Source organism: Anarrhichthys ocellatus, unplaced genomic scaffold (assembly GCF_004355925.1).
Source record: "Anarrhichthys ocellatus isolate YVR2014 unplaced genomic scaffold, GSC_Weel_1.0 scaffold79, whole genome shotgun sequence".
Taxonomy (NCBI): domain Eukaryota; kingdom Metazoa; phylum Chordata; class Actinopteri; order Perciformes; family Anarhichadidae; genus Anarrhichthys; species Anarrhichthys ocellatus.
Window position 1 is genome coordinate 537,889 of NW_022280109.1, and position 24,295 is coordinate 562,183.

Here is a 24,295-nt window from a genome sequence, read left to right on the forward strand (position 1 = left end):
TAATCCCTTTATGATTTGACTACCACAGAATAGTATTTATGGTGATTTATGTCATTATAATTTGCTAATTTAGTGGAGTGCCTCTGTAGAAGTGAGCCGCACAGCAGGGGAAGCAGCATGCAGAGCCGGCATGTTTTCACATCCTACTCAGTGAATTATAGATTTATTTTGACCAAACCAGAGTTTGTGTATTTATCAAACGTAGCGAGCTCACCACTGGCACGCAATGCATCCTGGTACATGCGGGCACAGCCGACATGGCTCCGCAGCATGAATGTATAGTAAGAACAGCGTTGGAGGCGGGATCCTGTTCTTTCTCATGAAAGTTGTTCAGTGGCGCATGAAGCAAGAAAGGTTTGACTTGTGAGTATAGAACGATCTATCTTGCGCTGATCTTCGGCATCCATGGGCCCATAGAGCTAGCACATCAGCGTCTCCTTTAACCCCGCCTCCCAGCTGCTGAGTCTCACATCAACCGAGGATGGAAAATGACTCTGGATTCACCTAATAGTGTATTTTACAACTTTGAGGACGTCATGATTTAAATAGGGGCTGTTCAAGTGGTAATACTGGGAAGTGGATTTAGCTCCAAAGATAATCTGCTGATTGACGTTTCTTTCCTCATGTCAGTCTGTGGGAAAAAGATGTGCTTTAAATACTGATGCTCGTCCTGGGGGCTTTCTTGGTCAGTACATCACACACTGGGGAATTTATTTATTTCACTGACTGGACATCCACACAAAATGTGGTGAATTTTCCTTTGAGAGTAGTGTTATGTCCTAAATTCAACTCATTGAAAATGGCACTTTCTATGATGGGAGGATTGTCCCAGGCCATTTGTGTAAAACATCTTGATGTAATGTACCATTAGAAACATTCATTTCAATCAGGACAGACACGTGAACGAAGTGAAGATAAGTGTTTATTATAACAGATGATGAGTGATAATAAAGTCCCCCCCTCAGACACTAATGGTGGCTGTGATTGTGCTGAGGTGGGGCCGTGTAACAGCAGCATGTACTAAAGGCAGAGGGAGAGAGAGGCTTACTTGAAAAGAGACTGCAACAAGATGATGTGCGTTGTTCTATTGGATAGAGCAGACCAGCTGAAGAGAAGAGCTGACGGCAGGTTGAATGATGAGTAGACTATAAGCTATAAGCGTGCCGAAGAAGAGTCTTCCTGACTGACAGTGGAGCTTCTTCATTATCATAGTAAATGATCCGACATCAGGACACGATTCAAATGTAAAGAGATTGGTTTGCACATGTTCCGCCTATTCAAAAATGGATAGTAACTTTTGCATTCTATTTCATTAACGTGATGGCGGTGTCATGCTTGAAAGTAGAATTAAAATACATCTCTCAATACATTTTATTTAAGTTTGAATTTGAGGTTTTATTATACATTCAAAATGAAAATTGGATCCTTAAATCTATATCTTTTTGCAATACATCATGCACAAATGGAAATTGTAATTGCAATTTGAATAGATTATTTTCTTCAATATTAATATAGACTAGCAAACTAGTAGTCTTTGTTAACTCAATTTGTTCGTCCAAGATTTTCCTCCTGAGAGAAGTGAAGTTAAATGACAAGTGTACAAATACACTTTATGTATTTAACATTACAGTTACATTTAACAGGGATTTCATGAATATTTGCAATGAGGAAAAGCAGCGCTGACATAATCCTGTGTTCCTCCATGTAACGTAGGGAGGAGTTAAACACTACATGTCTTTATCTTCCTACACCAACAAGAAGCACAGCACCTCTTTCATACAAAATATTGTACGGTGGATGTGCAGCGAACAACACCGGCACCAGTATTAATAGACCAGCGCGTGTTGTCACTAAGAAAGGAAGAGCCGAGCTGCTCAGCTTTCTCTTTTATCTTGTGAAGGTGTGATGGGTGTTTTAAAGGAGGACGACTATGTTTCACTTTGTTCATTTTGGAGAGTTTAGCTTTTGCAAAAGACAATCTGGCAACTGACTACTGGAAGCGTACCAGTATGAGGGGTATGTGGCTTGGTCTGAAATATAAAGACAGTCAGTGATGTAGACAGCCATACTGAATGAATAATACTGACAGATCAGTTGTTGGATAGAACAGATTGAAGGAACGAGAGTTCACAAAGCAAGAAAATCCCAACTGTTCCACAAAAACAATCCTACATTGTAAAACAGTGGATTTTTTCTCTAGTCATCAATCTCACGAGCACACGGGAGACGTCGTAGTGGCACAAGGCCGCCGCTGTTAGTGATGCATAAATTATGAAGCACTTTATTAACGCTGTCGGCCATGTGTCAGACAGGCTGTGTGAGTCAGTTTAAGGAGCAGGTTGAGAGGTTGAGAGTGTATTAAATAGAACTTTATGAAAGACCGCTGTAGAGCTTAACGCTGGTTGCTGTCACCTTAAAGCATGCACACACAACTGCATGGCACCGCATCTTTAAAGGAACAGTGTGTAAGATTTAACAAATGGGTATGTGGAAATCCGCAATATATTGCGTCATGGTGCAAGTAGCATTGTAATATCTGTGCTCACCAAAAAATTTAGAAATCTTCTCATTTCCATTTCGACTCTCACTTTCTATTACCAGAAGATCTCATGAGAACATTCAAATGTTCCTGCTTGTCTCAGAATAAAGACAACCTGGATATTGTCTTTTTAAACACAGCACCATTTCATTTTTTTACTTTAACTCAATCCACATTTTCTGAGGAAATTCTCTTCTTGGTTTTACTAATTGGTGATTGTTTCTTTGGTCTTTTATCAACAGTATTAAGCAAAGTCACAATCCTCTTCATGCGACATCCATTGAAGTCACTTGATTTCAATTTTTAAAGACTCCAGTTATCAGAATCTCTGCAGATGCTTCCCATCTCAAGTGAGCACCCTGATTGGCCCTTTGCTCAATTTAGCTCTTGAGTGAGTTATTTTAGGAACCAGATGATCTGTTTGTCCTCAGCAGACTTTAGGCTGCAGTCCTGCAAATTATGTAAGTTTATGTTAAGGGAAATGATAGAATAACTTCTTGAATCGATTAAAAAAATCCAATATGTACCTCATTCACTTGCTTTGGAAACAGGCTAGTACAAGTATTCCTATGTGGATTGCTATGTAAAAATAGGTAATTTAACTTGTACACATCCAATGACCTATTAGCAGGGAATGACCAAGGAATCCCTGCCTTCTGCGTTTCCTTCGCATATCTCAAGAACCATTCATCCGATCCACTTCACACTTGGTGGGTGTATTGTTGGGGACCCAAGGATCTGCAGTGTTGAAGTTAGTGCACGCAACACAATAAATAACAACCATGCCCCAGACATGGCTAAAAGCAGCAATACTAGGAGCCCAGCAATCAGCCACACGTTACATTGTTATGTTACATTGTTACGTTACATTGTTATGTTGCATTATTACGTTACATTGTTATGTTACATTGTTACGTTACATTGTTATGTTACATTATTACGTTACATTGTTACATTGCATTATTATGTTACATTGTTACATTGCATTATTACGTTACATTGTTATGTTACATTGTTATGTTACATTGTTACATTACATTGTTATGTTGCATTATTACTAGTGCTGGGCAAGTTAACGCGTTAATTTCGCGTTAACGCATTCATTAATTAACACCGACAATTATTTTATCGCGTGTTAACGCATTTTTTAAATTTATTATAATTGTTTTTTTTGGGTTTTTTTCTCCCTGGAGACTACTGGACATCGCTGCGGTAAAGTCAGCAGACACTCAGATCTCTGTGGTCAACTCAGCAGACACTTACATGTTAGTGCACCTATATGCTGACATTCACGGTAAACGCATTCAAACGGCACAGATCGGGAGCGAGCGAAGGACTTTGAAAGTTAGCGGAAACATTAACGTGAGACAACATCCGGTTTCTTCAGACGAACATCCGGTTTTCAGAATAAGATGCCAACAAAGTATGAATTATATTCACATTAGGTATAAAACATGCTACCTGCATCTCGTGAACCAAATGGTATTGCACTTTTGTTCATATAGCAGTACTTTTAAAATAAAAGTGCGCAATACACTACTTTTGAATTCATTATTGAACTTTGCCATAACAATGAGATTAATCGCAAAAATTCCATGCGATTAATCGCGATTAAATATTTTAATCATTGCCCAGCACTAGTACATACATATAAATGAAGACAGTCATAATAATTTGTATCTTATATATCAGAAACAATTCATTTGCCAAGTGATATTTCCTGGTGATTGAATTCAAGCAGCAAAGCGGGGAGGTGACCTGGATGTCTTTGATGTTCTTTGTTCTGAACTCTTAGAGATCAAAGAATGCCTTTACTTCAATCTGATTCTCTCCACTTCTGAGCAGACCAGAGCCGGTCCAAACACGCAGGCTGCTCCTCTATTGGACATGGTTCACGGAGCTTTTATCCCACAATCCACCCGGTTAAAGACTCTGTGTTTGGGGTGAAGTCAAATCTAATATCCGGTGAATACTATTTGACATTTCTTTAGATATGATAAAGTATGTTGTTGGCCAGATAAATCAGGGTCCTAAGGATGTATTTGCAGTGGTTGACCCTGAGGGCTGGAAGTGTGTTCAAGTGCAGGAGCTCAAACATTTGCTGGGTACCTGCATGCTTGATCTAAAGCGTCGGTGTGCGAAACACAAGAGATCTTGGAAGGTCTCAGACCCCCTAATTAACAACTAGGACCCCCTGAAGACATCAAAATCATTGTCTATTCTTCAAAATGTATATTCATACTTAGATATTGAAAGGTGGAGAGTATGGAGTACAATGGATCTCAAAATGGTCACAAATGTGATGGACACATGAAAAACTCTGATTTACAAATTTGTACAATGATTTCTACGTAATGTTGAGTTCTCACAAATGTGTGTTCCAATCTACACACAAAGACCAAACTATTTGAACACGTTGAAAAATAAAGTTTTCCAAATGCACACATGACAACCTGAATGAATATTTACGTCTCCTTCAGAAAGCTTCCTGTGTTTATTCACAGATGAAATGAGTGCAGATCACCTGATATGATTAGATCAGGTCATATTTGCGTGTGGAGTTTTAAAGACTCTTTTCACGGTCTCTCTCTCTCTCTCTCTCTCTCTCTCTCTCTCTCTCTCTCTCTCTCTCTCTCTCTCTCTCTCTCTCTCCGCACAGATCCACAAAAGCATGCTGCGTTTCAGTGCTATTGGAAAACTGGGACATCCGGGCTTTCAGTGAAATCCTGTATAATGTCAAAGAGGGAAAGACGTTTTTCTAAATCTGTGGATCAAAAACTTGTCGGTGGTTGTCGGATGTGTGACATATATATATATATATATATATATAGTTAAGCTGATTATACATTTCCATTATAGATGGTTATGGTAACTGACGAAAACTGTTACATCAGCCAAAAATGATGCATCTTCTAGGAACAAATACAGTACATTTGAGAATATAAAGATGCAAGTTAGCTGTTCAATTATCCTGCCCTGACTCAGTGAGGCGTTAGGAAAATGATTTATTGAGATCTGGTTTTTCAATGAGCAGCGGTGTTGAATAACCTGTGTATACAGTAAATTCACCAAACACCCAACTACAGGATATTGGTAAAATGATGAGTGAACAAAGCAAATTGATACAAAATATATTTTTAACACCTATCCTTTGGATGATCATGCATGTTAGGATCAGATATGTTCAGTTGAATTCTTTATGATAAACTGAGCTCTGCTGGTGTGAGAAGCAGTCAAAACCTGCTAAGCATGACCGGCCACAGTGGAACCGTTAAAGCGGTTATGGTGACGGGTCATGGCTGGTCCTCTTGTCCTCTCACTGATGGAAGGTTTTTGAAGTCAACAGACAGATTTTAGACACACTGCTGTCTTGGAAGCACAACAGAGAAATATCGTATGTTCCTTTTAAAACCTGTTACAGTAGAAACGGACTCACCTCTCCTCCTCTGAACACACCGTAGACCTCTTTCTCTCTCTATCTGACCTGAGATCAGAGGTTCTTTTTTTCTATGACGCACATCTTCATCATCAGCTGCTTTTCTCCTCAGTCCTGACCGAGCCCGGCTTTCAGTCTGGGTGCTGCTTGAAGCGTGTTCACTGTGGCGCAGGAGCTCAGAGGGGACACTCAGGTGGAACGTGGATTGTGTGGGTGGAATCATGGCCGATGCTGCAGGTGGATGGACCTGCATGGCTATTTCTGACCCTCTTCCTCTCATGATATGAAGCTAGTGTTAGTTCATGCAGGACACGGAAGTCACACGCCCTCAGCTGTAACCAGCTGACAGCCAGCCGATTGAATCGTAGCTCCAATCGGCCACGCACCAATCACAGCCCACTCTCACTTCAAGGAGGTTTATTTAAATATAGCTCCCTCCTCACTGACTCATTCTACACCTACGCTGTTACAGACCGTACTGCTGGCGAAGCTTCGCCTCCTCCACCCCTTTTTTAGTTAATCTTCTGGCAAATGGTTGAAATGTATTTAATAAATGTACTTCTGGCTCATTCCTGTAAACCGTGGGGGTTATAGCTCGGTGCTCCCCGTCTTAGCTTGGTAGCTGCTGGCTAATCCGGGGAGAATTCAAAGAGCGGAGCCATCATCGCCAAGTTTAACTGTGTTTCCATTTGTTGCAATAAATGGTTAAAATCTATGACGAGAGTGTTCCTGACTAAAACAACCTCTCATGGAAGTCCTGGTCTTCACCATGAGCCATCTTCCTCTTATATCTCTGCGTTACTTAAATCTGGGTCTGGCTGCTGCTGCTTGAGGTTGACGGACCTGCGTGGCTTCTCCGGAACCTCTTTCTTTCATCATGACGATGTCCCACATCTTCACCATTGTCAGTCGCTGGATGAGGGGCTTCAGGCCGCTCCACTCAGCAGGAGCAGGAGGAAGGTTCTGCTGGTCTTGGTGGGAGGTCCCAGAGGAGGGCTGCTGCAGAGACCCACACACAGCTTCCAGAGGTCAGGGTCTTGGTCTGTTCTCCTGGTCTCCATCAGCTGAATCCCTGTCTCTCTGTCTGAACAGTCTTATTGTTAGCCATTCTGAGAGAACATGGACAAACAAGGCAGAGACAATATTTAACCATATGTTAGAAATGCAACACAGACAGAATTAACCAGGTCACACAACAGGTCCGTTGGATCAGAATGAGGACTTCTAGTTTCAACTGAATCATTTCTATATACATTTCCATAAACACCGGAGCAATTTTCAGAAAAACTAGAAAGGCACTTTACAAATGCAAGTCCATTTATCATTTTGACCATCTGAATCATTTTTCATTTGTGGATCATGTAATACACATCGAGGAGCAACACAGACAATGTGAACAGACAGCTGATGGAGCCTATGATGATGCTGCTATTGGCACTGGTGCTTATTCTGCAAACTTTACACTTTGATGTAGTTTTTGTCTGAGAAGCCTCATTCATTTCTTTTGTCCTTATTAAGATTTGAAACAGTTCTTAAAATAACAAAAGCTTAGGAGATGTGCTGCTGCTCTACAAATGACCTCACTGTATAAGCTGTGAACAGCTCACCGCTGTCAGAGAAGCACACAAGCTCAGTTAAATCTCGATGTGGGTACATTTGTAATGATGGAATCCTCACTGTTGCCAGCTGTGCGATATATTACACATTGACTGAGCAGCAGGAAACACAAGTGAAGCTAGTTTACTGAAAACATGGGGGCTTCTTCTGTCCACGCAATCTCTACCTTATTTATCATCTATTTATTTTTGAACATTTTAGTTCCTTGTGGTGCCTGTGCTGCCCAGTCAACTCTGAGCTTATTTGATTATGAATAGGTCGCTTTGAAGGTGAGCAGCGGATTTGCTGGACCGTGCAGGTCCGTGAGAGGGAAGGGACGACACAGGATTATATCTCAGATCACTATAAGAACCCTCACAGGAGGTTGAACCTGGTGAATCGCCATCAGCGGGATGATTGTGAATATCTTCACATGCATGACTTGAAAACGCTCTCTAAAATAGAAAAATAGAGCCAGATAGGAATACAGCAATTATTATGTTGGAAAGAAACTGACTCACAATATTTTTGCTATTCTTTAAATGTGTCCTTTATTTGTCCCTTCATGCAGGGGGACCTTATGATTTATGGTTACCTTATTTTCTTTTCCTAAAAACAGATGTCCTATCTATGATGTAGTCAAATATTGTTAATAACTAAATAATATTGTTAATCACAATTATTTTGGCAAGGATGGCCATGACATGACATTTCCATATCGTCCCATGCTGACACTGCAGACAGGAAATGAAAAGATTCAAAACGTCTTCCCATTTTGCTCAGTTTGTCACAAATTTGTATGAACATTTCTTGTTTTTTCACTGCATATCGATAGACATATAGGAGGATTTTTTGCCATTGTATTCTTTGCACACTGCCGTGGATGATAATGTGTCACAAGTTGAAGAGAAGAACATAGATTGAGAGAGGCCTAATGCGTAACAAATGTCTTTGTTACAACCTGGTCTAACAAAGTGAACTAAACTAAAATAACCCGTCTGATACCAACTGTGGTCTCGCAGCTTGAAATGCAGATGCAGTCTCTGCACGGCTCTTCTCTGCACAGTAAGCCTGAACAGATGGCAGGCTGTTCCCCATGCAGCTGAAAGGCGGCCCGGCGGGCCGATCCCTTGGACTGCCTACACATCACGTCCTCTACCTGTATCCAGACTACGTGCGGACGCCTCTCTCTGACGGAGCACTCGCCACTGCTGCTATTGCTCAAATGAAAGAGATCATTCTGCTCTCTGATGAGCTCACAGACTTTTGAATTGTCAAACATTGAATGCAGGCGTCATTTCAACCTTGTGATGATAAATCCCTTTTCAACATTAGCAGCAGGGCTTCGGGCCCAAAGGCAGAGTTGCTTTTAGAAGTCATGAAAGGTGTGATACATCTGTTCTTCAAAGGTTGAAAGTGTTATATTCTTTTGTCTTTTTTTTTTTTGTACAAGTTACAGTGCTGTAGTGTGAGCTCGTGTTCTGGTAGCTCGGCTGGTTTTAACTTCAGAGACATGACGACAACATGACGTCTTGGTAAATGCTAAATGGACTGTACTTATATAGTATAGTTATACGTATAGTTATTATTTTCTAGTCTTCTGACCACTCAAAGCGCTTTAACACTACATGTCATTCACCCATTCACACACTGATGACAGCCCTGCTCTATCACTCAGACACAGCTGCAGTCACAACCTTTTTTCACCTCAAATCTCCGTCCAAGCAGCGCTCCAACATTGATCCATGGAGTTGGAAAGAGAGACTGAATGAGTAACAGATGTAAAAAAATGAAGTAACCACGGTAACAAATTCACTGGCCTCCATGCTGCTCTCCGCTGTTTACCAACTGTTTTCCAGCGTGTGTGTGACGTTGACAAATGTAGAAAACAGAAAGGCATGCTGGTCTACTGGAAATGGGAAAGGAGTCAATAATAATTTATAGTGGGTTTTCCTGCATCCTAAAAACCTGCAAATACAGTATGTTTGTGCATGATGTGCTAATTGTGGTGGGAAAAGGGTATAACACAAAGACAAAGTGGAATATAGCTGTAATGAATTCATTTGACCTTAATAGTTCTGCTCATTCAAACACAGCGCTGTGTTGTGTTCTGTTGTGCCACCTGAACAGCTATGAACTCACACTGCCCGCAGCAGTCTGCCTTCTTCTTATTACACTTCTTCACATCCACATCTGGATGTTTGGCCGAGCACCAACCTTCACATGAACACCGTCAAAGCGAGCGTACGGAGCTTTGCTGAGCGGTATCGATCCACCGTTGTTGAGATACAGTCGGCAGCTGTAGCTATGAAACAGGAGCACGAGGTCTGCTTCAGGGACACTCCCCAGAGACATGTCTTCATAAACATTATCACAAGCGTTCCTCCACATGAAATATGAATGAAAGAAGTATTGATTGCGGTTCTTTTCTCTTGCAGGGTCACTGCTTCTACCACGGTCATGTGAGAGGACATCCGGAGTCCTGGGTCGCTCTCAGCACATGCTCAGGAGTCAGGTACAGGAAACAATGTGTGTTTGTGGTATTTGTGTTACCAGGTTGGGTTGGGCTGCACTCATCTGACCCAGACAAATTACAGAAGAATATATGTAGTACTTGAGATCCAGATGATGCTGGATTTCATTGGAAGATCCAGGATTTAAACAATGTCATTATTCAACTTTGCATGCGTTACCTTTCATTTCCAAAGTCTGGGTCGGGACCCTCGGGTGCGTCGAGGGAGAATTTATTAGGGTCGCCAAATGAATTGGCTGAACTGAATTTCTTCCATCATCATTTATTCAAGATTTATATCTGCCATTCAGCTCTGAGCCCCGTCATTGAGCCTGAATGTTCCCATTGTAGCCTTTTTATACCATTGAATAAACAAAGGCTAGCGTACATTCTGTTTGTTTTCAATATGGAAGCAAAAAAACGAGAGGCTGTTAACTTCGCCTAAACGCATTTATTTGTACTTATTTATAAGGTATTTAACATGTATATGTTTTCAGTGATTTATTGAATGTAAATCTCTTCTGAATGGCTGGTTTGGCAGTAAATATTGTCAGGAACGTTTATTTACGGACAATTCACTCTTCTCATGATTTATAGATCGGGTTCTTGTTATGGCTTATTGTGAATTTGGTCGGGATGGTTTGTCATTTTTCCAATGTGGGTCCCCAGGAAAAAGGTTTTTGGAAACACTGTTCTAAGACATACTGCAACTGCAATGCCCCTCTCTGCATGTCTGCTGTCTGTTTCTACAGCCTCAGATCAGTGTACAGTCACGCTAGCATGTTGATAGCATTAAGCACAGTGTATAAGTTACACTGTGCTTAATGCTATCAACATGCTGGTGGGCGTTTACAGTCGACTTTCTCCACATTCCTTAAACCTACAGTAACTTTTTGGGCTATTTGAGGGGGGGCAGAAACAACTCTGACATATCGTCACCTTTTAAACTAATATGGCGGACTAATCAGCAAACACATCCAGCCGTTATGGATAAAGATTATCGTTCATTTGGATTCGTGTTAGTGGCCATCTGATGAATTCCAATAATTCATTTTTATAGCACTTTTCTTAACAATGACGCAAAGTGCTTTACAAAAGGAAATAAAAGCAGACATGGCATAGATCAAATTAATAGAATAATAACAGTATAAATGAAAAAATATCAAACATTTTCGATAGAGAAAAGTTTTAAGAAGAGATTTAAAAGAAGATAGATACTTAGTGTGATCACCCTTCGTCACAAACTGTGACCTGGGAGGAGCCAGCAGGGCTCCATCCTCTTAATGGTCCAGGGGGCAAATAGCAGGTGAATAAATCAGAGGTGTATTTCAGAGCGAGGCCGGTTAAGGCCTTAAAAGTGAGCAATAACATTTTTAAAATCAATCTGAAACTTAACAGGGAGCAAGTGTGGAGAGGCAATCACAGGAGTGATGTGATCGTCCGTCTCTGTCTCAGTAATGAGTCCAGCAGCAGACTGTCCAGTACCCGAGTACAGGGCAGAGCAATAACCAAGCCCAGAATACAAAGATAGACTTTGTTTTGGTCAGCAATTGATAAAACGTGGGTTGTCTTGAGATACTTTTTGTATTATACCTCCGCACTGGAGACAGCTGTGTCCAGAGGGATTATGTGTTCTGGTTGTCCGGCCATCCGGCAACATCTTAAGAACGCCTCCAGGGAATTCATTCAAATTTGGCCCAAACGTCCACCTGGACTCAAGGATGAAGAGATTAGGATTTGGTGGTCAAAGGTCAAAGTTCACGCTTACGGGAACACAAACTCATTACTTGAAGCCTGACCAGCTGGATTTACGTGGGATGTGTGTTCCTCCAAATTCTTGCGTGACGTCGTGACATCGCATGAATCCAGCTGCCAGGCTTCTGGTCATAAAGAAAAATTACAGAAATTTAACTTTTTTTTCAAAACTCATTTCATGGACCCACCAACAGACATTGCCGTAAACATATAGTACATGAGCTGATTGTGTTGTAGTGAGCCGCTAATACAACGCAACACTTGGCCTCATGCATGTGGGCACTCAACTATAACTGCTAGAAAAAGAACCGAAACGCCACAAATCATCTTTCTCCTCCTTACTGATCACCTGTGCGTTATTAAATCAATGCAATGCGTTTCTACAACTGTCTCCTGCTAGTCCTCTCATATTTGTTACCCTTGTATCATGACTAATGACACTCGCTTAGATGTCTCTGCCACCTTGTGACCTCCATGAGTCCCTGCACTGTATCATATTTTATCTTTTTGATAATTAATGCTGTATGACTGTGTCAGTAAACTAAAGATACAAAACTTTGAGATGTTGTTTGATTAAAACGATAGATTTAAACTTTTTTTTGTCACTTGTTGAAATCTTAGATCCCAACAGAAGAAGAAATGTGGTATCTGTGGCTGTCACAGGACTGTGATAAGCACGTCCAATCAACACATTTAGATAAAGTTTCGTTTCAATGTCACAACTCGTGTATTTTCTTCAGATTGTGAAATTGGTAATTTGATCCTTTTCGGGATCCAGGCAGCAGTTTTAAAAGTCTTGTATTTTCACAGCCTCAGACAGGTTTTAATATGGAGCACCTTTCAGATTCCTCCTGGCAAAGATGCGGCGTGCCCTGAGGATGCGTGAAAATATATTAGATCGAGACATCAAGTTACAGCTCAGTGGGGCTTTAAGTAGGAATTCATTTCAAAGCCTGTTCGTAAATCCAAACAGATACACGTTTTTTATTACGTTGTAAGAAAATCTTTATATTTTTCCACCTGATGGAGGCTGCTTCAGTGGTGACACGTCCGTCAGCACTCTGCAGTCCCTCTGTCCTGATCTGGGAAGGAAGCCAGATGCTGCTTGTTGACATCAGCTTTGATGGGAACAGAGCAGACGTGGCGCAGAATAGAGATCCGTGAGCCAACAGAATGTAAAAGCTTTCTAAACGTCCCGTCATTCACAGAGCTGACCCACACAACGTTGTTCTTGCACTGAAAACAGTTGAATTAAGGGATGTACTAGTAAATGAACAGAAGGGTGAATTATGTCCTGCAGTTCGCTGAGTTTTTGACAGTAAACTTTTTGTCTATTCTCACAGTTTATATACATCCGTTTTCAGTATTTAGAAAAAGCAACTTGCTGAAGGGTCAGAGGTGAATTTGTGTGCATCTGTCAGCTCTGGCTAGCTAGCATGACACATAATCCAGTGAGATTTATCTCTTGTATTTCTGTCAAACTTATCAGCTAAATATCAATCACGGAGCCTGACAAACATTCCCACTATTCAATAAAAAGCCATGAACATAAAATTCCTGCAGTTTTAGAGCAAAACCATCTGGAGCTACCTAATTCTGAGCTAGCCAAGAGTTTTCTTCTTCGGTTATTGAACATTTTCCATCCCTTTTATTTTAAAGCACAAAAATAATTTCACATGTTGATCTGCTCATAAACTCTCAGTCATTCCTGTTTGTTCTCTACTCGACGTCACTTGGAAAGCCATCTATACATAAAACTTTGCTGATTTCCCCCCAAAATGAAACGTTCAACAGTTAAAAGTTCAGTGAGAGTTCTCCACTTAGCGTCACTCTCCTGTAACACTGTCCCACTCTTTCTTTAAAAAAAAAGAAAATGTAAAAAAAGGACGAAAAGCGATGCAGCACTCATGCGTTCTTCTTCCTTGTCAAAACCTGACGCCTACTTTACCCACAATGCAACGCAACCACTTCCAGTTCATGGAGTATTTTTTTCCTCATTGATCCCCACATTATAGTCTGAGAAAGCCTACATGTGTCTATCGTTTAGCTCTTGTTTCAGAACACGGCTGTGTTGTTTGTGTGTAGGTGCAGATTAGTGAAATGGAGCAGATTGACAGACAGACAGACAGACAGACAGACAGACAGACAGACAGGGTGTCTTAGCATGCTTGCTTTTCGTGGTTGTAAATAAAACTTTTGGCCCTAATTCTGTTTCCCCACATTGTAGCAGTCCATAGCCCAAAAACAAGTGACGGAGAAGTGAAGGGACAGTCCAGGAGAGACAGACAGAGAGAGAGACAGAGATTTGATTTTTAGAAAACCTTAATTTTCTTTGAACATGTTTCTTTACCATTTAAAGCGGTTCAACAAAATAAAGTCCAACAAACATAAACTTGTCTGTGATTTGCACTAAGACTGTGAGATCTTATTCTCACTTAGCTCCATCATTGTTCAGTTCTTTGTTCACTTTGTGAACTATTTTCTTCAGTCTGAAGCCTTGCTGCATAGTGAGACCTCCTCTGTCCTTGCTTCTCATGTGAGATCTGGCAGAGCTGGAGAGCTTCTCCTTGTCAGAGAGGTAGTCCTCCACTTTGGCTCCTCTCACATTCTTACTCCTCTTCAGAAACTCCTTGATCTTCTCCACACTGTAGTCTCCAGAGCTCCTACAGCTGCCAGCACCGTGTTTAGAGGGCTCACTGTCAGCAGCAGCGTCCTCCTCCAGACTGGACTCAGAGTCCTCCTCCAGACTGGACTCAGACTCTGCTGCTCCACTTTCTTTCGTTGCTGCTTTCTTTGCCTGTGAGCTTCCGCTGTCTCCTCTCTGTTTCCTCTTCAGCTGAGGGGCTTTGAGCTGCTCCTCGTCTGCTTCCATGTCCACCTCACTACCTATCTCCACCTGTCCTCCAGTACTCTCCCTCACCTTCTGGACCTCACATGCCCCGTCCTTCCTCACCTCTTGTCCCCCACTTTTCCTCCTCCCTCACCTCCTGGGTCTCACTTCTTCCCTCCACCCTCACCTCCTGGGCCACACTTGTCTCCTCCACCCTCACCTCCTGGGCCTCCTGTCCGTCCCCTCTGCCCTCCTCAGTACCTTTCTGGTTCTGTTCTTTATGAGAGCCTTTTTCCCCAGGACAAGCTCTACTCAGATGTCCTTCTTTTCCACAACTGAAACATTCTATCTTAAATCAGACATTCAGCATCTGCATACAGCCTGAATAAAATCATCCTATTTTGTAACCTCATTGTGCACTGCGGTGATTGGAATGTGAGATTTGCAGTGGATTCAGACTCCGTAGACTGTTCGGGATCACTGCTAGTTCCCACCAATAGAAAGTAAAACGAAAAATAAAGTTTAAACATCTGCATTGTTATTAACTATGCTGCAGATTAACCAGAGTCCCTTTCATTCATATCAACATTAGAACAAGCTTTAAATCCTATATCCACAACTCTGCATGCAACCAGAGAATGCCATGTTGTCCCTCTCACTCAGCTTGCTCTGAGAAGAAATGAAAGTCATCTATTCAGTCTCTTCTCTCCCTCTATGTGTGTTCTTCTTAGACTCAACACAGAGTCATTGAGGTGACACATGTAAATGCTTTCGGAGGCAGAATAGTAGCATGACATGATAACGTCAAAAAGGTTTGTAAGGAGAAAAGTGAAATCAGCAGAAAGATGCAGGAGGGTTGGTGTGATTCAGCAGGGAAACGAGTGATGTGTTCTTCCCAAATCACTTTTTTGATCTTTGAAAATGTGCATTGCTCGGCAACAGTGCTTTCATAAACTATGAATCAACGACCTCTTTCACAAAATAACAGCGTGGCTCCTCCGTCCGTCCCCATCGCGCTCATTATGACATCATCATTACAGCACAAACACCGTCCTGGATTTTAACGAGGAGTTGTGGAAATTACAATGTTTTGTGATTTCATTGCTGGTATATGCATAGAATGTGTTCATGAGGATAAAAGAGTGACACGGTACCTTGATGAGACGATTTATTGTGCTGCAGCTGCAGTGCTGTATAAAATATGCTTATTTTCTCCCTGGATTTGAGGCTTTTCTTTTGAATGGCCAAACTACTGCACAACTCGCAGGGAACTGATGATTATGCAAAAGAAAAAATCTCATGATTGCAAAAATTGCAAGTTACTGGAGGCCCCCGCTGCCAGGATAAAGTTCTGGATGGAAACTTTTGGTTTAGGTTTCAGCATTGACCCGTCTCCTTATCTGCCGTCCTCCAGCAGTTCTGAGTGTTTTCATTTTCTCTCCTGCCCCGCAGTTCCCAGCCCCTTTCCCCCGCTGGCTACTTTCATGCCATAACGAGGTGTTTTGTATAGACTCGGGATGAATTACATGGTTCTAGGAGAAACTGATAAACAGCCTTGGACACATAATTACTTGTATAAAACTGTATTTTCTCAAAAGGCATTGCTCCAAGCTCAGCTGTGCCCAAAGCAGTGTGAATGAGCTCAATGGCAGCACAACTCCTCTCACATCAAATGTTTTTCTCTTTGTGTCTATTGTGTCTACTCTGAAATAAACAGCAACTCTGACAGCAAGTTCACAGACAAGGTGAAATATGTTTCATACAATCTTCTAATGCATATAGAACCACAGCGAAGGAGCACAGTCATGTTGTTCCCCTTTTCTTTTTCTTTTCTCTCGTCTGTATTTGCATATTAGTTATTGAGGTAATCCTAAAGTAACAAGAAGTAATTCGATTTCATTACTTTTCCAAAGTGATTTATAACTTGGATTCGGTTGCTGATTGTAATTGCATCAGATTGCATTTGTAAAGTGACCCTCCCATGTTATTCTTCACATCCACCAGTCCTCTGACTGTCCCACCATGAACACTTTGCTTAGTCACGTACAAATACTTTCTGTATAGAATCAAAGGTTGTCTGTCTTTTGTTAATGTAAAACTATTGCTCAGTCATCTTTTCTTTCTGCAATTGATTACAGAGGTATTGTGTTCTGTCACTGCACCATCGTTACATTAGCAGCTGAACCCTGTTGATCACAGTGCTACACTTTATACTGATAACTCATTTCACACTCGTCATTACTCTGCAATACAAAGACTTCCTCATTGACAAGAAGGTATGATCACCTCACATCTCCCCTCACATTTAGTCTTGTGATTACACCAACCAATCACTACTCAGCATTAGATTGTTTCAGGTTGAATGGAATGCAACTGCGCCCCAGTGAAATCCGTTCATTCACTTTAAAGCTATCTCCTCTTGTTTTTCTAATGGCTCTCTCAATTCTTTTGTATTAATTATTTGTTGATAACGTTTCTCTGGTCTTATTTCTGTTGTTTTTGTAGACTTTTGGTTGTCTTATTATGAATCTTTATGTTATCACTGAAGATCTCAGAAAACACTGTGAGAGAGAGTACTCATTGTCAATGGTGCCAAAGGTTACATGTGTAGACACAACTAATATAAAATAGTAATAAAAGAAGAATACATGGCTATAACAATTAAAACAACACCAATAAATAATAATAAAAAGCTGTTTCTGCAGATTGTGAGTGGGGGCACAGGAATAAAGGACTGTTATCTGCGTAAAGATGGAAGTAACAATACAATGAAGAGGTTATATTGTTTCATAAAAATAGTGAATAGATCCAAGAACAGAACCCTGGGGAACTCCCTTTGAAACTGTAACCTTAAAGAGAGACGAGCAGAGAGTGGACAACTGAACCAAAGGACTTTATTCAATCAATACAAAGAGCAGCACAGTGTTTCAGTCATCAGAAACACTGCTATGCTTCGGCCTAAAGACAGACTGAAATGGAGATAGTTTGGCAAATTATTTCACTTAACATTAATAAGTGACTCAAGTATTTTGCCATGACAAGATCATTTTGATATTGGAAAATGGATTATTGAAATCAAATTTGTTCACCGTTATGGAGAGGAAGAACATAGGCTTCCAGACTACAGGAATGATGCCTGAGGTGATGCTAGGAGAACAAATATGAGTGAGAAGAAAGCTGTGCTGAGGATTCCAGTTTGTCGTCAGCCGTTCATTTGTGCATAAATATTACATAAAGCTTCAGCTAGCATCCAATGGGAGACAAGAGATAAGCTACAGCACTGGTTTACTTCTGTATCGTTATAAAGGAAGGATGAGGCATGTGGACGGACAAATAGCTGACAGAAAACAGCAAAACAATGTGCAGATGTCACGGCTATCAGTGATCTGAGAATAGCCGTCCACAACAGAGGCAGTTAGACCTTTGCTGAAATCTTGTGTTGCTTTCACATTGTCGGAATCAATATTCAGCCATGACATTGAAAATAGTATAGATAATAGATAGAGTATAGATATTCTATACACAACGTACTCACATAACACTGGTACTCTCTTAAACTCTCTCATGTTTCCACCACCGTCTACCGGTCAACTCTTACTTTTCCTTGAGACGGACTCTTGAGACAATAAAATGTTTCAGTTCTCTGTAGGGTCTTTCCATCATTTTATCAAACCATAGAAATAAAATGGGAGTAGAACGGACATTCCCGTTCAAATGAATGTAGCAGGCTGGTCAGAGCGTCGACCATGTTTATGTGTACCATTGATGTTCCAACTCAATGGTACACATTCTTGTTGTAGGGGGAGAACGTCCGTATCAACTAAACCACTAACGGACATTCGTAAAGGTTTTGCAATAATGAATAAAACCAGCAGTGGAGTAGTAAAGTTATGAAATGTAGAGAGCCAGAGTATATGAGTCAGTTCTAACAACTTGATGCTTCATCCACACACAAAGTGTAGGAAAGCACATTGCTATCACCAGAAGAGGGACAACTTTCTACGGCTTATTTCCTCTTACCAGTGTAGCATTCAAGTATGGTGGAATTAATAAGCTCAGCGGGCAGCTGACTAGTTAGCAAGGGTTAGGGTTAGGTTTTGTTAAATGCTACACTGGTGACAGAAAGTGAGCTGAACAATGGGCAGGTGTCCAGCAGCAGCGCTGGGTCTAACGATCCTTCACGCTTCGCAGAATGGACTAAGACAACACTTTAAGGTCCCACTGACATATATTGTCACCATAAGAACTACCAACAATGGCCATTTTCTTTTGTACTGGTCAAATGACAACCAAAAACCATGTCCATTCTGCTCCTGTTCTATTTCTATGTGTCAGATACTTCTCAATCTGAGCATGTCAGTGGCAAAGACAAGCAATTTTGATGGACATACATTGACGGTGAGGAATTGCCCCGAGAAATTACATTGCACCTCATTTTTGTGGCTGCCAGCTGCAGCACTCTCGCTCAATACTGGAGCAATTTCAAAGATTGTTGTTCCCATTCGTCACTTTGACACAAAAACATGGAAAAAGTAGGGTTCAGGTTGAAAAATACCGAAGTTACCCTTTAAATCTTTGTCCATTCTGTGCACACAAATGGACAAAGTAAAAGTATTTATGTGCTTTGAAAAGTTACTGTGGATGTTGTGATATGTGTTGTCTGTTGTTATTCAATTCAGTTTAATGAAAGATGAAACTCAGAGTATTGTTCCTTTCCTTTAAGAGTGTCAGGATCCCTGTCAGACCAGACACCTCCCATGGCCACACAGCTGCAGCCACTCCAGCCGATTACCTCCTGCAGGCTGACACACCAGACTCAGGTCCCACTAACGCTTTCCCTGGCACTATATAAACTCTGGTCCTGCAGTCTGGGGTTGTCAGGTCGTACCGTCTTTCACCCGCTTCAACCCCGTTGCATCTTCGGCCTCGCGCGCCTGCCTCCGGTGTCCGTCTGTCCGGGAATCCCCCGTGCCCTCCTTTGTGTTTACGGACTACTCACCGCCGCTCTGGCCTCCGTGGTGTTAACGGACTACACACCGCCGCTCTGCCCTCTGTTGTGTTAATGGACTACTCACGCCGTCAAGCTGCCAGCTCTCCGGTGCCGAGCCACGGGACATCACGCCGTCAAGCTGCCAGCCCTCCGGTGTCGAGCCACGGGACTCACACCGTCGATCTGCCTACTCTCTGGTGTCGGACCACGGGCTCCACACCTTCCTGTCATCTTTATTCAGGCTAAATAAAACCTGTTTATACCAACTTCTGTCTCCTGTGGTCTTGCTATTGGGTCCTAACTGTGAAATCCCGTGACAAAGAGCTCAGAGGTCGGGGGACTTTTACCCTCTAGACCAGGGGTCTTCAATGTTTTTCAGGCCAAGGACCCCCAAACTGATAGAGAGATGGAGCAGAGACCCCCGACTATACATATTGTATAAAATTGTGTTTTATATTATACTGGGCCTAGTACCATGAATACCTCTTTATTGTGCATTCAATACTAAGCTATTCAAATAATACACAGGTTCATATATTCATGTTTTTATTTTAAACATGTGCAAGGTACAGTGAGTAGGGAGGCCGTGCCACTGCCATTTATAAACACACCTTGTCAGCTGATACCAATGCCAATATCAACATTGTCTGTCAATTGCATGATAATCATCACACAAGCTATTCAAACTGATGTTTTTATTTTAAACAAATGTTGAAACCAAAATGAGTGATGGCCTATTAGTGCCACTGCCATGCATAAAGATACCTGTTATCTTTCATACAATACTGAACTATTAAAATAATGGACACATTCATGTCTAGAAAATTTTTTTTTAAAATTTTTTTTAAAATTGTCTAATCAACCAAAAAGTTTGCGGAGCCCCTGCAGTACCCCTAGGGAGCTCTAGATGCTCTCTTTGAGTTTTTGCAGGGTTACACTGTCATGGTGAACTTCAGATGTCACGATAGTTATCTTTACTGAGCAGTTTTTCTTTTAGGAGTCTGGTAGAGGGTTATGGGTCAGAAGGGAAGAGTCACCTATCAGAGGTCAGACACCATCTGGTATTGATGGATGAGGGTTTAGTGAGGGGGTGGAGTCAGTAGAAGATCTTCATAAGAATAGAAGTACAAGCATGTGTCTGAGGACGAGATGGATCCTCTGTGTCTCATACACACTTACACACATAGTTTGGATGCTTCCCCAGACAGTCATTGTTGCAGAATGGGACCTCTCTTTGCTGCTCTGCGTTGTCTTTGAAAACAAGTCTTTAGGCTGCACTGTTCATCATTCAGGCTTTTCTGTTAACAGCTTATAGAATGGGTGTTATCAGACGGCCCAAACTGCACCCACAATATTGTGAAAGTGAAAGTTGAAAATTGAAAAACATATCTTTAGGTTTAGCGCAGGGTTGTGCTGTGTCACTTAATTGGCCCATTTGAGTGACACACCTTTGGTAGACCCATTTGATCATTCATTGGCCACCGCAGCGTGATGTCAGGTTGCGTTTCTCCATAAGTTGATTTGCGCTCTACCTACATTCAAATGGGAGTTCTGCCGTTTTCGCTGCAATGCACTGATTTGGTGTGAATGCTGCCTTGGAGGCAGCTCACGATAGCCTGGGTTATATAAGTTGTGTGAAAAAGTGTTTGCCCCCTTCCTGATTTCTTATTTTTTTGCATGTTTGTCACACTTAAATGTTTCAGATCATCAAACAAATTTAAATATTAGACAAAGATCACACAAGTAAACACAAAATGCAGTTTTTAAATGAAGGTTTTTATTATTAAGGGGGAAAAAAAATCCAAACCTACATGGCCCTGTGTGAAAAAGTGATTGCCCCCTAAACCTAATAACTGGTTGGGCCACCCTTAGCAGCAACAACTGCAATCAAGCGTTTGCGATAACTGGCAATGAGTCTTTTACAGCGCTGTAGAGGAATCTTGGCCCACTCATCTTTGCAGAATTGTTGTAATTCAGCCACATTGGAGGGTTTTCGAGCATGAACCGCCTTTTTAAGGTCATGCCACAGCATCTCAATCGGATTCAGTTCGGGACTTTGACTAGGCCACTCCAAACTCTGCATTTTGTTTTTCTTAAGCCATTCAGAGGTGGACTTGCTGGTGTGTTTTGGATCATTGTCCTGCCGCAGAACCCAAGTGCGCTTCAGCTTGAGGTCACGAACAGATGGCCGGATATTCTCCTTCAGGATTTTTTGGTAGACAGCAGAATTCATGGTTCCATTTACCACAGCAAGTCTTCCAGGTCCTGAAGCAGCAAAACAGCCCCAGACCATCACACTACCACCACCATATTTTACTGTTGGTATGATGTTCCTTTTCTGAAATGCCGTGTTACTTTTACGCCAGATGTAATGGGACATACACCTTCCAAAAAGTTCAACTTTTGTCTCGTCAGTCCAGAGTATTTTCCCAAATGTCTTGGGGATCATCAAGATGTTTTCTGGCAAAACTGAGACGAGCCTTTATGTCCTTTTTGCTCAGCAGTGGTTTTCGTCTTGGAACTCTGCCATGCAGGCCATTTTTGCCCAGTCTCTTTCTTATGGTGGAGTCATGAACACTGACCTTAATTGAGGCAAGTGAGGCCTGCAGTTCTTTGGATGTTGTTCTGGGGTCTTTTGTGACCTCTTGGATGAGTCGTCGCTGCGCTCTTGGGGTAATTTTGGTCGGCCGGCCACTCCTGGGAAGGTTCACCACTGTTCCATGTTTTCGCCATTTGTGGATAATGGCTCTCACTGTGGTTCGCTGGAGTCCCAAAGCTTTAGAAATGGCTTTGTAACCTTTTCCAGACTGATAGATCTCAATTACTTTGTTTCTCATTTGTTCCTGAATTTCTTTGGATCGCAGCATGATGTCTAGCTTTTGAGGATCTTTTGGTCTACCTCACTTTGTCAGGCAGGTCCTATTTAAGTGATTTCTTGATTGAGAACAGGTGTGGCAGTAATCAGGCCTGGGTGTGGCTAGAGAAATTGAACTCAGCTTTCCAAAGATGTGATAAACCACAGTTAATTTATGTTTTAACAGGGGGGGGGCAATCACTTTTTCACACAGGGCCATGTAGGTTTGGATTTTTTTTCCCCCTTAATAATAAAAACCTTCATTTAAAAACTGCATTTTGTGTTTACTTGTGTTATCTTTGTCTAATATTTAAATTTGTTTGATGATCTGAAACATTTAAGTGTGACAAACATGCAAAAAGATAAGAAATCAGGAAGGGGGCAAACACTTTTTCACACAACTGTATATGAATTATAGTGCATAATGTTTTGTAGGTATAAGTACAGTGTATCACAGTGAATGACAACAGCCTGTGTCTGCACATCTATCAAGTTGTAGCCCACAGCTAACTGACTCTATTGCAACATTATACTTCCTGTTTATGTCCATCATTGGAACTGTAGTTCACAAAGTTACAGCAGGATTATCCCTCAAATAAAAAGTAAGAACAAAAAAAAACAACTGGAGTGACAAAATATCCACCCATTAATATTATCTTTTTTTTCGATTTACCCTATCAATATTTAAATGATTAGAATTACAGTGTCATCTAGCCATTCCTATACAGATATTTGACCTGTGTTGAATGCCAGTTGGCAGACAAGGGGTAGTTGTCCTGATTTCGATCTCAGTATAGAAAATGGTTAGGTGGAGCTGGCAGACTTGTCAACAAACATGGTGTCAAGAGAGGCAATGCAGGATACTGTCAGAGGACTGATATGATGGATCACACAGATAGAGACAGCTGAAGTAGCCATGCTTACTATTACAAAAGCCTGAGTATTAGGGGTGTAACAATACACGTATTCGTATAGAACCGTTCGGTACGAGGCTCACGGTTTGGTACGCATTACGAACCGAACAATACGCTTGAATAATACTATTGCATTTGGAAAATGCAGAAGCTTAAATTGTGGGAAATATAATGTTCTGGAGTTAACATGGCAACCCACCACGGCGATTGTTATATTTATAGCGGTGGATATGAGACCTACTCTGGAGTGGAACACCAGGCTGTACTAACATGCTTAATGCTTTCGAGCCCTGTGACACTACTCCTTCACGAGCCCATTTCTCCAGACCATACTTCCTGCTTTGTAAAAGAAAACAAAAGCCCAAACAGAGAATCAAATGTCCGAGGCTCCCGCTGTTGCCCTGACAACAGATGGCTGGAAGTCATGGACTCCACAAAGCTACCTGACTGTAACGACACAAATGGGCCGATGTCATTAATGTAGCATCTCAGAGAGCAACGGCAGTGCAGCGGATCTCTGGCCTCCTCCAAAGATCAGAGAGAGTGACCTTCTCTCTGATCTCTGACAGCAGCCCACGTGTTAAAGACTAAACAGGAGCTGCTGCAGCTTCCTGTACACAAATGAATCCATCATCAAGTAACAAAAGAACATACTTTATGATGGCATTTCTGCTTTTTTGCTGTATTGAACCGTGCCGTACCAAACCGTGGCACCACTGTATCGTATTAAACCGAACCGAGACTTTTGTGAACCGTTACACCCCTACTGAGTTTAACTAGTTTTTACAAAGTATAGGCAAAAGTGTTTATTTACATTCAATGGTGGGGCAACAATCTGGCGTCATAGAGAGGACCAAGACGTAATGAAT

The 24,295-nt window shown here is 41.6% G+C and overlaps 1 protein-coding gene across 1 annotated transcript in view; it reads left to right on the forward strand.

The window, feature by feature from the left end:
• Nucleotides 1–24,295, forward strand: part of adam19a (ADAM metallopeptidase domain 19a) — a 167,843-nt gene that overhangs the window by 94,129 nt on the left and 49,419 nt on the right. Inside the window, exon 5 of the mRNA XM_031874263.1 lies at nucleotides 10,010–10,086. Coding sequence (XP_031730123.1) covers nucleotides 10,010–10,086 — 77 coding nt within the window. The remainder of the gene's footprint in view (nucleotides 1–10,009; nucleotides 10,087–24,295) is intronic.